At 43.9% G+C, this 13,664-nt stretch overlaps 1 protein-coding gene across 1 annotated transcript; it reads right to left on the bottom strand.

Annotated features, from left to right (window-relative positions):
- Window positions 1-2,035: 2,035 nt before the first annotated feature.
- JPT2 (Jupiter microtubule associated homolog 2) lies at window positions 2,036-13,306 on the bottom strand. Its single transcript, XM_055804449.1, has 5 exons — window positions 13,161-13,306; window positions 7,732-7,880; window positions 7,085-7,227; window positions 5,154-5,199; window positions 2,036-4,419 (listed from the first exon to the last, which is right to left on the bottom strand). The coding sequence occupies exons 1-5, from the start codon at window positions 13,202-13,204 to the stop codon at window positions 4,235-4,237; spliced, it is 567 nt and encodes a 188-aa protein (XP_055660424.1). The 5' UTR covers window positions 13,205-13,306; the 3' UTR covers window positions 2,036-4,234.
- Window positions 13,307-13,664: the final 358 nt, after the last annotated feature.

The raw sequence follows: 13,664 nt of genomic DNA, 5'->3' as shown, positions 1-13,664 counted from the left end.
CAAGTAGCAAATTACCCAGTTTAGTCTGCTGGCTGTTTGTGGGGGTTCCATGCTTCAGCTCTTGGCCAGCAATAAATCATCACTCGGTCTTTTACTTGCACACCTTGTAACAAGCGTGACACACACGGCTTACCTCGTGCCAAAGTCTCTCTATAATCCTGCCTCCGATACCAGCAGATAGACTACACTCAGAGGTTGGCATCCTTCTGCTTTCTCTTGTCCAGCACAGCATCCTGGCTGTGCCCCTAGTTTAGTCCTCAAGAAAAATAAACAATGGAAAACTCCAGCCTCAACATTTTAAACCATCACCTTTTCCAAAGGGAAGTAGTACAGGATTTCAGCAGAGCTTCAAGCTGCAATTCAATAGAGCCACATCACAGGGCTCGAACAAAATGCTGAGTGGCCAGCTGGCTTCCAAACTGTGAAGATGTGAGCTGACAACTGAGCACGCTCCATGTGTTGATGCAAGCAAGCATCAATCAGTTCTCCACCACATGATCACATACTAACTTGGGTGTCCATGCACCACTGCGATCACATTGTATGTAAGCAACTGCAAGAATTTTTCAGGGAACACACCACAAGTTACTCATTTAGTGCTTAAATAATTGTCTCCACACACCACCATGTATGTTCTCTCACTAGACAAGCCCCAAGAACATACTTCAGATACGCCAAGTCTGATTAACCTGTATAAATCCTTCAAAAAACCCACAGTAATGCTACTTAAAACACCGACAGGGAGGACATTAATCTTATGGAGAGTGCAAAGCGGGCTGTTTGTCAATGGTTACGCAGTGATGTAACAGAAGGACAATATCAGACAGTGCTTGCTTAGAAGGCATTGCACGGAGGCCAGCAGTCCCAAGGGGGGAAAACATGCGCTGACCTGGGTGAATGGGGTTCAGGGGGATGGGGAGGGATGATGCACTGCAGCTGGGCTGTTTATTAGAACAGGGTTGTCTTGTACTGGGCAGACACAGTGACATTTAGGAACTAAGCAGCAGTTATACCTAGAATCGTACATGACTTAGAAAAGCACACAAGGCATCCTTTAACCACTTCCCAAGCTAAGCTTATTATAACGGTTATCATCTTACTTCCAAGTCTGAAACAGTAACCCCGATAATACTCTATCCTAAGCGTTTAAGCTACAAAACTTCAATTTAGGGGCAAAGCAATGAGGTAACATACAGAGCTGCAAAGTGAAAACTATATTGTAGTCTCCTAGTTGACAACAGTTCAAAGGAGGGACAGTCCTTCATTACCAACACGTTATCCATCAAGGATATTCGCCAGTTCCCACACTAAGCAGATCCCACCCAAAGCACTGTGCGTGCTTGAAAGAGTCCTGAACTATAAATAGCAAAACTCTCTGTGCAAAACACAGAAGTCACTGTAGAAGCAGGTGCTGGCTAAGAGGCTCTGTAGGGCACCACAAGCTGTGGTTTAAGGGATGAACCCAGCAGATTTAGAACACACCCTGGCTGAGAGGCCATCATGTCCCACACGCCCCAAACTGGAACATCTGCAGCTGCAGTTACCTCCACTCTGTCAGCCAAGACAGTCTGGCACACAAAGAGAGTTTTATGTACTCATTGGAAGTGCAGAGGTGGGACGATGACTTCTCCACATGAATAGCATCCCTTGCTCAAGCGGAATTACTACACTACTCTACAAATAGATTTAAGTATTTAAAATATTCGGATATTTAAGTCTATTTACAATATTGCTGAAGAGCATAACAGCATCCCTGCTTTGTACAGGGCACCAGCTTTGTACAGCTGCCCACAAAAAGGCATTGACCTGAACAGCCCACCCTTGCTACCGTCCCTTCACAGTCCCCAGGGTTAAGAGGTGCTTGTCCCATGACCCCTGAGCAGGATGTCAAATCTCCGAAGTGTACTGCCCAGCACAGGTGGCCTGAAAAAGGATTTTGCGATTTTTCCCATTTCGGATAACAGAATTCACCAGTGCATCTACCCTGAACTGGACGACTGATTGATTTATACAAGCAGACATCTGCAACACACCATGAAGTAACAAAATACAGAGGTTTATTGACAATTGCATGATTTATCATTTGATTTCCAATCCCCTTCTGTCCCGGAGAAGTGCTCTCATCAATCTCACTTGACAAGCTGAAAAACATGGTATACATTCCAAAGAAAGAAATGCAAGAAAATTAACATAGTTTAACTAATTTAAGGCCTAGCTGGAAGTTGCTGTTTAAAAGACAGGCACTGTAGCCAATGCACATCAGGTACTATAAAAGATGCCAAGTCTAAGCTCAGTATTACAGACAGGTCAATCACACCAGACCCTTCAATGCAGAAAGCAGCCTCTGGTTGACTTTTCCACATGGCAGCATCTTAAAACCCTTGGCAAGTGCTGGAACAAGGAACTGAAACAAATAGATGTGTCCGAGACTCAGCCAGAGGCTAAACAGCACAGGCTTAAGAACAGCTTCTAGGAAATACATGTTTAGAAGTAAGAAAAATCCATTCCACGGTTGCAGTTACAATTGCTGTCTTGTTTTCCTAGGTGGCCAACAAGTAACAGGGAGCTCCAAACGGATCAGAAAGGTACAAAGGCATTGAAATCCCTACTTCCCATGGCTATTTCTACCTTCAGCACTGCCCCATATATTTCACTATCCAAAACGGCAACTAAGTCTTCATGTAGACATCCACCATTTCCAACATCAACTGAACTAGGCAGTCTAGTAAGCACTATAAAATCAGTGTTTTAGCACCTGGCCCAGAGGCAGTCCCCTCTGAACAGTCACTGTTCCCAGGGGACCTGGGCTAGAGCAGCAGCAGACACACGCAGGTAAGGCCACTCGTTCTTTGGTGGAAATGATAAGAAAGTCCATTCAGAGAACAAATGATGGGAGCTACCCTCCCTAACAGATGTCTGTGCAAAATATGCACGTCTTCCAAACACGATTTAAAATAGCCAGCACAACCAAAAGGTTTGTATTGCTAAAGTCATTGTTTCTTCAACTAGGATCGTCTACAGCACATCTCAAAACAACTACAGCTGTGGTTTGGGGAGAATCCACATAGTTCTCCCAACCTTACCAACAAAAATTTGAGGCAGTCAAAGGCAAAACGTAAGGCTGACCAAAGACGAGAGAATTCACTAACAGAGTCAGCACAGACAAACAAACAAACAAAAAAATGCACTGTGGTGAAGGCAGCAGAACAATCCTGGTTTCTGCAGGGCACAATGTAAAAACCTTTGCAGAAGCAAAGGCATTTCTATACAGGCTGGGTCAAAGCTAGCTGTCTGGACAACCTGGTATACTCTCCACTGTAATCGTACACTGTAAGTTACTTCTGTTCAAGGAGGACCATAAAGGTATTGTTTGCACCCACATCTTCACATTTGCACCCACATCTTTACCAGAAACCATGCAAGCACTCACCCAGGATACGTTAAATAAAAGTCTTCTAGAAGCACCTACATGAAACAGCATGTTGGACTGGCATTACCACTTGTCAAGAGCTAGTTGTAGTAATCAGCAGATTACTGAAGGCATCAGAAAAGCCTGAATACTCTGAGGAGGGAAGACCACGATACTTTTTAACGTATGATGGTTTATGAGTACAAATGAAACTTTCAGCATGTTTTGTCCTTGTATCAGCAATCGTGCTGCAAAGCAAGAAAAGAGGAAGAGAGAACCAAAGACTGAAGACACTCAAAACCACGGTAGCATTACTTGTTCCAGTGGAATGTATTTACATTAAAGTGCAAGTCACCTCACACTGTGAAGCTGCATCCTATCGCCCAGAGGAAAGCACAGCCTACCTGCTGCGCTGCAGAACCTTTCAGATGTGACCTCCAGGTCCCTGCCCATTCACGCTGTTGTACATGTTGACTGTATGGCTAAGCCTGACTCCACAAGAGTGTCCTGAGCCGCTAACCAGCTAAGAACCTAACAGTCTGAGATGAATTCACCACAAAGTAGCACTGATCTTTCACAAAGTTACACTAATGTCCCCCTCTGCCACCCACCCAGGCAAGCCAATACTCACATCTTCCACAGGCTGTCCTTTCCCTCCCCAGCCCTCCCTCCCCAAATCACCAGGTTACCCTTCCTACACACTCGAGCATAACCCTTATCCATCTGCCTAAGAATCTATTGACAAACAACAGTCTATAAACCAACCTCGCAACCACAGACAAGTGTTTCTGTGCAGACTCCGTTAGTGAAAGCGAACAGATGACCCTAGTAGAATGCAATGCTGGACTTCCCCCCCGGCGGGTTGAGAACTTTGTTGTGTGAGCGTGGCCTTGGCCCCAGTCGGGGCTCGTGATTGTCTATCTTGGGTTCTGGCTCCTTGCATCGCTCCTCTTTGCCCAGATCTTTTTTCTCACCTCCATCTTCCAGCTGTGGTTTGACATTTTCTGTAGCTGAATAAAAAGGAAAGAGATTAGATCAACTTGCTATTCTGTAGTGCACAACATGCCTCATCTTCTGTAGGCTGCATTATTTCCCATTTCTCCCACCCACAGCACACTAGGGTTTCTCTGGTTATTTTTCCTGAAGGAAACAGGTGCTGAGGAAGAATTTAAGTCTTCACAACAATCCCTCTCTTTCTTCAGTAGTCTTTCTAACAAGGATATGCAGGCTAAGCAACATACCTTCAGAATTATTTTGGCAGTTTCAGGCAATTAAGAGTTGCAATATACTAATCAATCCTTTCATGCTGAGCTTGAAAGCAGTGTTCCCATCATTCTTTAGCCATAACTAGCTGAGCAATAATACATTTTGTCAGTCAGCTACCTGTTATTTACAAGATTACACACATGAAGGAGAGAGCAAGAGAGGAAGAAGTGATCTGATCAGATGCTTTTCTGTATATACAGATTCCATATATATCTACATATACACAGATGGTATAAAGCAAAGTATATACAAACACACACAGAGTGTCAAGACTTACGCCTGTGGTGTTCTCCTCAGTAAGAGGAAGAGAACCACTTCCCCAAGACAAGTGATTAAATTTCCAAAAGGAGGAAAACTTCTCAGTTATACTATCCTAAACACCAGCCTTAGTCTTATGTTTTGAAGAGGAAGCATACAAAACTATTCCTCAGAGCTTATCTTCTGAAGGAGAAGAGAGAAAGGAATTTCTCTTGCTGACCTTCTAGCTTCTTTGGTGTTTCATCTTCTTTCAAGACAATGTGATCCTGCAAAGAACCAAAAACCACCTTAGTGTATTATCAAACAGTAGTTCTGCCACAAAATCTTTCAGAAAGTCTTGCTTGGCTTCTGATCTAAGTTTATGCATTTATCATGGTAAAAGCCAACAGCTGCAGCCACTATGTGCACCTCTTCATCCCCTCCATCGCTACATAATCCCCAAAGAAGTGGTAGGAGGTAACTATTATGTTATGTCAAGGTGCACATCTCAGGATTCACACAGCTGCAGATGCTACATCCATCCATCAGTCTTAAAACTTTGTCTATGAGAAACAGTTCAGTCCCAAGGCCTGGAAGTACCATTCTTGTCAAGCATCCGCTACCACCCAGGAGAAGCTGGTATTCACAACCAGAACACAAGCAGCCCTTGAGCACCCTATTCCTATTCAGCAATTACTGTCTTCAGCGAGTATCCCTTGTGACCTGAACTAAGTATCCCTTGTGACCTGAACCTCAGGTAACTGACAAAACCTTTTCAGATCATTTCCCCAACAATCTCAATTAACTGCTGGAAATACATGCAACACTTCAGAACAGCTTGCATGTTTTCCCACCCATGAAATTCAACTTGCAGTAATTTTTGCAAATATGCTATCTCCTTTCCATCCCAGCATTTCCCACAATTCCAATGCTTTAAATGAAGACATAGGAATTTCCAAAGTGCTGTCCTCCATTTAGTCAGAAATTCACAGGAATTAATGTTACATTCTCGAAAAAGGCAACTAAAGAGAACCTGATGCCAGCCTGATAAAGGGGTACAGAGGAAAAACAAACCCCTTTCCTACACCAACAGCACCCAGTTGACAAAACCCAGCTCCCAGTCTTTTTCCCCTCCTCCTTTCTTATGACCCAAATCCCCCGAAATACACTCCAGTCTGTATAAGGTAGGCAAAAGCACACTACCAGCACCCTCACACTTAAGGGAAAAAAGGAGGGGAAAAAAGTTACATTGGACTAATCTTTTCTTCCTAAGGTTCCAGGAGAAATGAGGCTGCTACTACTTTTTCAGCACAAAGAGTGAACGGGATGTCAAGTTTCCATGCTATCTGACATGTCAAACACGTTGCCCACACAGTGGCTACTCACTGAATCCTACCTACTTAAGAGTAAGGCAGCAGGCTGTAAAACTGAATATAGGGCACTGAAATACAGAAACGAATAGGCAACGTACCCTTTATTCCAAAACGAGATTTGGTGGTTAACTACAAGCCTCACCAACCATTACACATCCCAGCTTTAAGATCAAAAAATACCTTATAGAGCGAGAAACACTTTTGTCTGACATCACAAAATCAAGTACATGCTGGACCTGACACTCAAAGCTGATCTTGAGTTAGTTTTTCACTGTTGATCACTTAAGCTTAACCTCCTGCTAAAATGCTTTCACACTGAATGCAGAGACACGTATTGAAGAGAGGTGAAGCACACAGCCGGGCCACATCAAGATTTATGACTGTAGCTCACCAGCATTCACCAGCCTTCAGAGCTGGCATCAAGACCACCTCTGCCAAACTGCAGAACAAAGAGAAGTATCATCTCCCTGTCTGGCTGCGTGCCAAGAACTCTGGCTGTACCTCACTTACAAGGAAGACCAAAGGCTTTGGAATTTTTTTTTTCTTTTTTTTTGAACACACATCCACAGTCTAATTAATAGTTTTCCATGCAAACTACAGAGCATGCTAAGATCTGATATACCAAAGATAACGAGCTATCAAAAAGAGAATTCAGGAATAACTGTCTAACTTGAAGTTACCCTATGCATAATTCAGGTCTGTCATCTTAAAGAGAACACAGGCATTGCATTGTGACAAGACTGTAAGACTTGTCTGAGCTGCTAGCTTTGTGGTTTGACAGTGAAAGAAGTACAAATACCTTAGGCTTGTTTGGGTGAGCTCGCACAACGCCGGTGGATACAGGAGATCCAAAGATATCACTTGTCTTCCCACCAGGTGGATTCATGCGTGGACGAGGCTGAGAAGAACTAGAATCCTCAAAAATACCACTTTCTTTTCCTCCTGCAAGAGAGTTATGATTATTTTTTTTGTTCCTAGATGACCTAGTTTTACAACACTGCATTAAAAAAGTAAAAAAAGAAATACAAGAATTCAAAGACTTGTAGAACTCTACTGCCTAGATACTTACCTTTGCTTGACTGAAGATACTAGTTGAAATCCTTTGTTACAAGAATTCACTAGCCCATCTCAGAATCACAGCTGTACTCTGTGCAGCTAACTGATGAGACAGCTCTAGAATAGAAGCAGTTTCCTTTCATCGTTTCCTAGACCTCAACTCAGAAAGAATCAGACTTGGATGATGTGCTAAGAAGTCTGCGAACATGTAGATCGCTGAAATATTCATATATTCAGAAATCTGAATAATTTATTGTTCAAGCCCACCCAATTTGTAAAAATGCAACATAAAAAGACAGACAGATCTCAGTGTTCCATTTGAGGAACACAAAACCAGTACTGAGCTGCAATTCAGAGCCCAGTGGTGCTAAAGGAGGTGGCTGCTCTTACCTGGAGGGTTCGTTCTTTTTGGAATGTTTTGAGGTTGTTCTGATGCTCCAAAGATATTGGATGCCATCCGATGTGGCCGGCTTGAAGAAGAAACTTCTTCTGTACTCCCAAAGAGATTACTAGAACCTCCTCCTGGGGGCTTCAATACCCTGCATTGCAGAATGAGAGAAGAGACGAAAAGTTTATTTGAAATTTACAGCATTCAACATATTTGACGTCCCCTCCCCATTCTCCCTTGTACGCTATGAATAACTATACTGATTTTAATTTAATTCAGGTAATTCTGCTATGTCTTTGAAGTATCTACTTTTCAAGAGCTGTTCTAATAAAATATTCTCAAGTTCAGCACAAATATTGCCAGCCTCCTAGTAAGTCAACTTCATCATTAAGTTACGTGTGATTACTTGGAATGGTCACACCAGTGCCACGAGAACAAATGGCTACGCTATCTGTGGTGTTCCAGGAGCAACAGGAGATTAGGAGAAGACATATGACTCTGGTTAGTATTTTTAAAATAACTATTACAGAATCAGACTTTCTGCTAAATCACAGTACCAACTTTGCATCTGTGATACAACTCAAACTCACTTTTTAACAAAACCAGGAATTTCATAGCTACTAAAAAATTTCCTAGTTTCAACTGCCAGTAATCATATTAGCTGCTGAAGAGTTTACAATGGAAAGCTGGAATGCCAAAAAGCCACATTTTTAGGGGTCAAGATACAAATCCATTACAACCAAAGCTCTGCACCAGAGGTGTACCAAACAGATCCTCATAAATTTTGGAGGTTACAATAGAAATGGATTGACTTCTTGAAAACCTACCAAAAGTCATGCTTGTCCTTGAGTAATAAGTCCAGTTAACACCTATGCCTTGTTCAACAGACTTCAGGTCCTGCCCTGAAAAGGAACTGAACTACTACCCAGAAGCAGAACCAGTGGAACTGATTGGGAAATGAACAGAAAAAGCATGGCAAAGCAATTAATACGTACATAGCAAAAATAATCTTTACATTTATGTCTACTCAGCCAATTAGCTACAATCTTAGCAGCTGAGCAAAAGTAGTAGCTGAATTATACCTCTTCTAATCTGAATACTTGATCTGGGACCTAAACTAACCTTTACTTTTATACAAAAGGAACACTTATAAATTGCAACATCTTTATCCCACACTACCTGAACAGAATTCAAATGTCAGTGAATCAATACAAGACATTCCCTCCATAGATCTGTGACAGAAGCAAGACGTTTCAAGTTAGGTATCTGCCAGGCATAAAAAGAGGTTCCTCTCTGAGCCAAGATCTACTCCAATTTAAGTCTAAGATTTAATTTCACAAAAGTGGAGATATTTGGCTGCTCTGTCAGAAAATGAGCCTTGTCAGCATTTTAGAACTCAGGATGCAGAAAGCAGTTCTATACTCTTTGAGAGGAAGGAGAAAAAAGTTCCTCTTTTAGCCTGGGAGTAGTTTATATAGACAGAACCAGCCTCAGAGAAACTATCTTTACTGGCCAACTTCAATATTTTAATCCTTAGTAAAACCGTGGATTTAATGAATCCCTTTAGCTTGAGGGAGTAAGTAGAATTTCAGTAGACAGGATAACTCTTGTCCACTGGACAGGTAACATCATATCTGAGCAGAAGGTTTATTTACAATTTAACTTTCAACACACTACAGATCCAACTATGCTACAGGCTTTCCACATATCTCAGAAGATTTAAAACTGCTATTAAAACCAGACATCATATAGGCAAATTATGTATGTCAATCATTCAGAATGGACCAGAAACCACGAAGCAGTTTGAGCATTTAAACTTGAGAAATGGAAGGAAAAGGGAACAAGGGGAGATGGACGGATGACACACCAACGCAAAAACAGGAGTTTGGGAAGGGGCTCCTGTTAAAACAGCAGCTCTGTTAGTATCCTTCATATAATTTCAGTGATTTCTGGATTTACCCATTCTTTCCAGAAATTTTTTTAAAGCATCTAGTCTTTCTTGAGTTCTAAGTATACTATCAAAGAGATTGAAAGGAAGCAAAACATACTTTACACAGATAGCATTTCTTACACTATAGATTCACTCCATTTACCATGCTGTTTTCTTAACACATTGTTACAAGCGTAGGAGGGAATAACAAAATAACTATATTCAGATTTTTTTTGGTTTAAGAAAAACAACCAGCCATAAGAATCAAATTACTTCTCATTCCTGCAACTGGATTTAAGATTCACTGCAGGAAAAAAAAAAAAGAGCAACCCCATTTTAAGATTAAAGGTCTTGATTATTCCATTAACCAACTCAGTTAAGCATCAAAAGAAATCCAACACTAATTAATCTTATATTGTCCTCCCATTTTCAGCTCAGTATACATACTAAGAAAACCCTACTGCTGCAATGAATAAGGCAAGGTGCTTTACGAGGCACTTTGAAATCAGCTAATAGGTGACCTTTTCTGCCAGCATCACCCAAAAGAACTTCTTTGCTCTACATACACAAAGTGGATTTGCCTCCTCAATTTCAGAAACTTCTAATTGCTAGTACAATTCTGAATATTCCATACACTTGCAAGTAACTGTGACACCAGGTCCATAAAATTCTAACTAATGCTAAGTTAGATAACGAAATCATTCACAGGAATTACCAAAACTAATCCTGAAGTACAGCAACAAAGTCTTCCATTTTACGATAGTAAAGAGGACAAGGTTTTGTGCTCCTTCACATCAGCCCAAACTTGGGGAGAATACAAAGCTATTTTCTTGCTTTGTCGCCTCTAGAGCACTCCTGACCTCCTTGTCACTCATTTCTAGATCAGCTGAGATGTGCAGGTCTCCCACACAAAGAAAGAAAACAAGATTTAGCCTGTGAATCCTACCAAGGGAAAACAGCGTGCTAAAAGTGGATAAGCCAGCGTGAGCTGCTTCAACAGAGTACAAGGAAATTCAACACTTTACAGCAGTTTTAGTTTATATTAGTATCATGCTGTTTATACGGGTATTATACCAGTTACATAGAGTGCCATACATACATAGAGATATTTTTGTGTCTAGTAGCCATTGTAACCAGGTAAGTTTGATCACCTTTTCTTCTGGGGGGTAGGAGTCTTTTAAACTGTAATAAAAAAACCCTGCCCCCTCTGTTTTTTACACAATCTAGATCTGCCTGTTCTTCCCCTCCCCTCCAGTAGACTACAGGACTGTCAATTCATCTAGAATAGCTGAATTAAGAACCCTACCTTTTAAGTTTAAAAGCCTCTACTAATTGCTTTGTTCTCTTCTGGCAGGCTTGAAGAATTTTAATTAGTTCTTGTGGTCTCTTTCTCCTACATTCTAACACACTTGAATTTGAATGCCCTTTCCTCATTAAATCTTTCAGCTGACCTGTGGAAGAGGTGCTGAGACATCCATTACTTCAAGACACTGGCTATATAAATATGTACTTTTTTTTAAATTCTGCCTAGAAGTTAAATACTGAAGTCCCACCAGTCTTCAGACAGTTATAATAAAGCAGGTAAAATAAGTTGCGTTATACATAAGAGACTATCACTAAGGTAACTAGCAGAAAGCAGGCGTGTTAAGGTTTAGAACACCAGGCTCTGAAGCCAAGACCAGAAGGTGCTGGGGACACTCCTGCTGTTGGATCAATACCAACTCACGGCTCATTAAATAGCTCACTCATAAATAAACAGCAAGCTCTGTTAAGTCAGTTACGCCCTTGATCTGAAAGTTCTACTTGATGGGGAAGAGGGGAACATGCGTATTACATTTCCAAGATGGCTACATGTAACATTTTCAGCTCTATACAGCAGCTGTGAAATTGCTCATATACTAAATCAATTGACGATACATAAAAGCAATGCATCTTTATAGCACGCACCAAGAGTAGAATGATAGAATTCTGTCCTCCTTTGCTTTCCCAGCAACAACTCTTAGATGCGCAATTCCATGTTTTATTTTCAAAAAGCAAAACTTCCTTAAAAATACAAAGCATTGTTACAAAGTTTAATAAATTAATAAATTAAAACTAGGAAGTTAGTTTGATTCAGCAAACAAGTTGTTTGCTGTATCACTGTACACATTACCTGGATCAGTAGATAAGTCTCACTGGATAATTACTTAAAGTGGAAGCTTTCATTTAAAGTATTTTTTGCATCACTTATTTCTAACAGTAATACCTCTGTATTACGAAGTTCTCAAAATGCAAAGCATCTGTTCATAATTTCATCATCACAAAGATTTTTACATTAGGAAGAGTTATTTTTTCCCACTTCCACAGCAGATGATGGCTGCTGCAGTGACTTTGAATTCAATTTCATTTTAATTAGAGAAACTTCTACACATTGAGAACGGCAAAAGGATTTGCATTCTCATCACATAAACTTTTGCTTAAGGAAGGAATAGAATAAGCTCTGGAAAGAAAAGTGTATTTAAACCAAGTACTTTTTGCTTTTGATGGCATAGGCTATATGTCGATAGTCATCATCTCAGAGCCCGCTCAATAAAATCCAGTAAGGTAACATATTGCAGTGCTGCAGTATGCACGCTCGCCGCGCCAGGTCTGTTCATATACTGTGTGTATTGCTAAGGTTTGTTCTCAGGCACGATGAAAACACTCTGCCACAATGCCAGAGCACAAGGTGTAGTAACACCACCTTTGCTAGCTGTTAACTAGTAAGTTATGATGAACCTGGATCCCAGACTCTATCCAGAAACCCTGAGTGAATCGTGGTTTCAGAATTACCAATGGGAGCAGAAGCTTCCTGGAGACCACACTACGATGGCATCCTCGGATGTCATCGTAAAAGCCGGACACAGCTCGGAGCGGTTGGCATAAAAGGCAAACCCAAAGCGCCCTCCTAACACCGGGAAACGCTTCCTTCCCCCGCTCCGAGCACGTGACCGCCTCGCGCACGGGTTAATCACCTCAGCCCCGCGTTACCAGCCCGCATGCCCTCGTCCAAACGTAACAACAACGTATTTCACCTTTGCAAGGCGGGCACGAGCCAGCACCGGCTGGTGCGGACGCCTGTGGCGGGTCCTCTCAGCGCAGCACTGAGCGCGGCCGGGCCCTCCTCCCGGCCCGGGGCAGCGGGCTAGGGGGAAGGAGCCCCCGGCGCCAGGCCCCCCCTTCCCCGCGGGGCAGCCCCGGACCAGGCCCCTCCAGCCCCGCAACCCCCGGTAGCGGCTCAGTCCCACCCGGCCGGCCGGGCCCGAGCGCCGCACCCCGCCCCAGGCCGCGGGGGAGGCGAACCGAGGGCACCGAGCAGCGGCCGACCCTCCGCGGGACCCCGCTCCCCTCAGCCGCAGCCCTCCCCCCCGCCTCCCGCGCCTCGGCCCTCTGCCGCAGCCCTCCCCGCGAACAAAGCCCCGCGGCCCGGCCCGCCCGCGCCCTGCCCGCCCCGCCTCGGCCCCGCGCCCCCCGCCGCGCCACCTGGAGCTGGGCTTGGCCGAGTCGGCCTCGGGGCCCTGGAACATGGTGGCGGACGGCGGGCTGGGCTGGGCTCGGCTCTGCGCGGCTCCGCAGCGCCTCGCGCAGCGCTCCGCCTCGGCTGCCCGACCCGCAGGTAGCGCCGGCGTGCCCGCCCTGCCCTGCCGTTGGTTGACGCACCTGCCCATCATATCCAACAGCCTATCGAACGCAGCCCGCCCCCCCCCATGATCCCGCCTGTCCGGTGAGCCTCGCAGAGGGAGGGAAGCTTGAAGAGGGCCCGCGTCGTCGTTCCTCCTGTCCTCCTCCCATTGGTAGGGCTGAATGTCCGTCAGAGGGAGCTGCGGAGCCATTGGTTGAGAGGAGCGGGGCGAGCAGCCGGAAGGTATTTAAGGGCCAGGGAGGCCGCCCCTCCGCCTCCCGGGCGAACAGGGGCGCGTGTGGGCTACCGAGGCGGGTGCCCTGTGGCCACCGGGTGCGACAGCTCTGGGAGGGGCCGGCTTCGGT

This window comes from Falco peregrinus, chromosome 5 (assembly GCF_023634155.1).
Source record: "Falco peregrinus isolate bFalPer1 chromosome 5, bFalPer1.pri, whole genome shotgun sequence".
NCBI classification, from domain to species: Eukaryota; Metazoa; Chordata; class Aves; order Falconiformes; family Falconidae; genus Falco; species Falco peregrinus.
The sequence above is the reverse complement of the archived record's forward strand: the minus strand, read 5'-3'. Positions and strand labels throughout refer to the sequence as shown.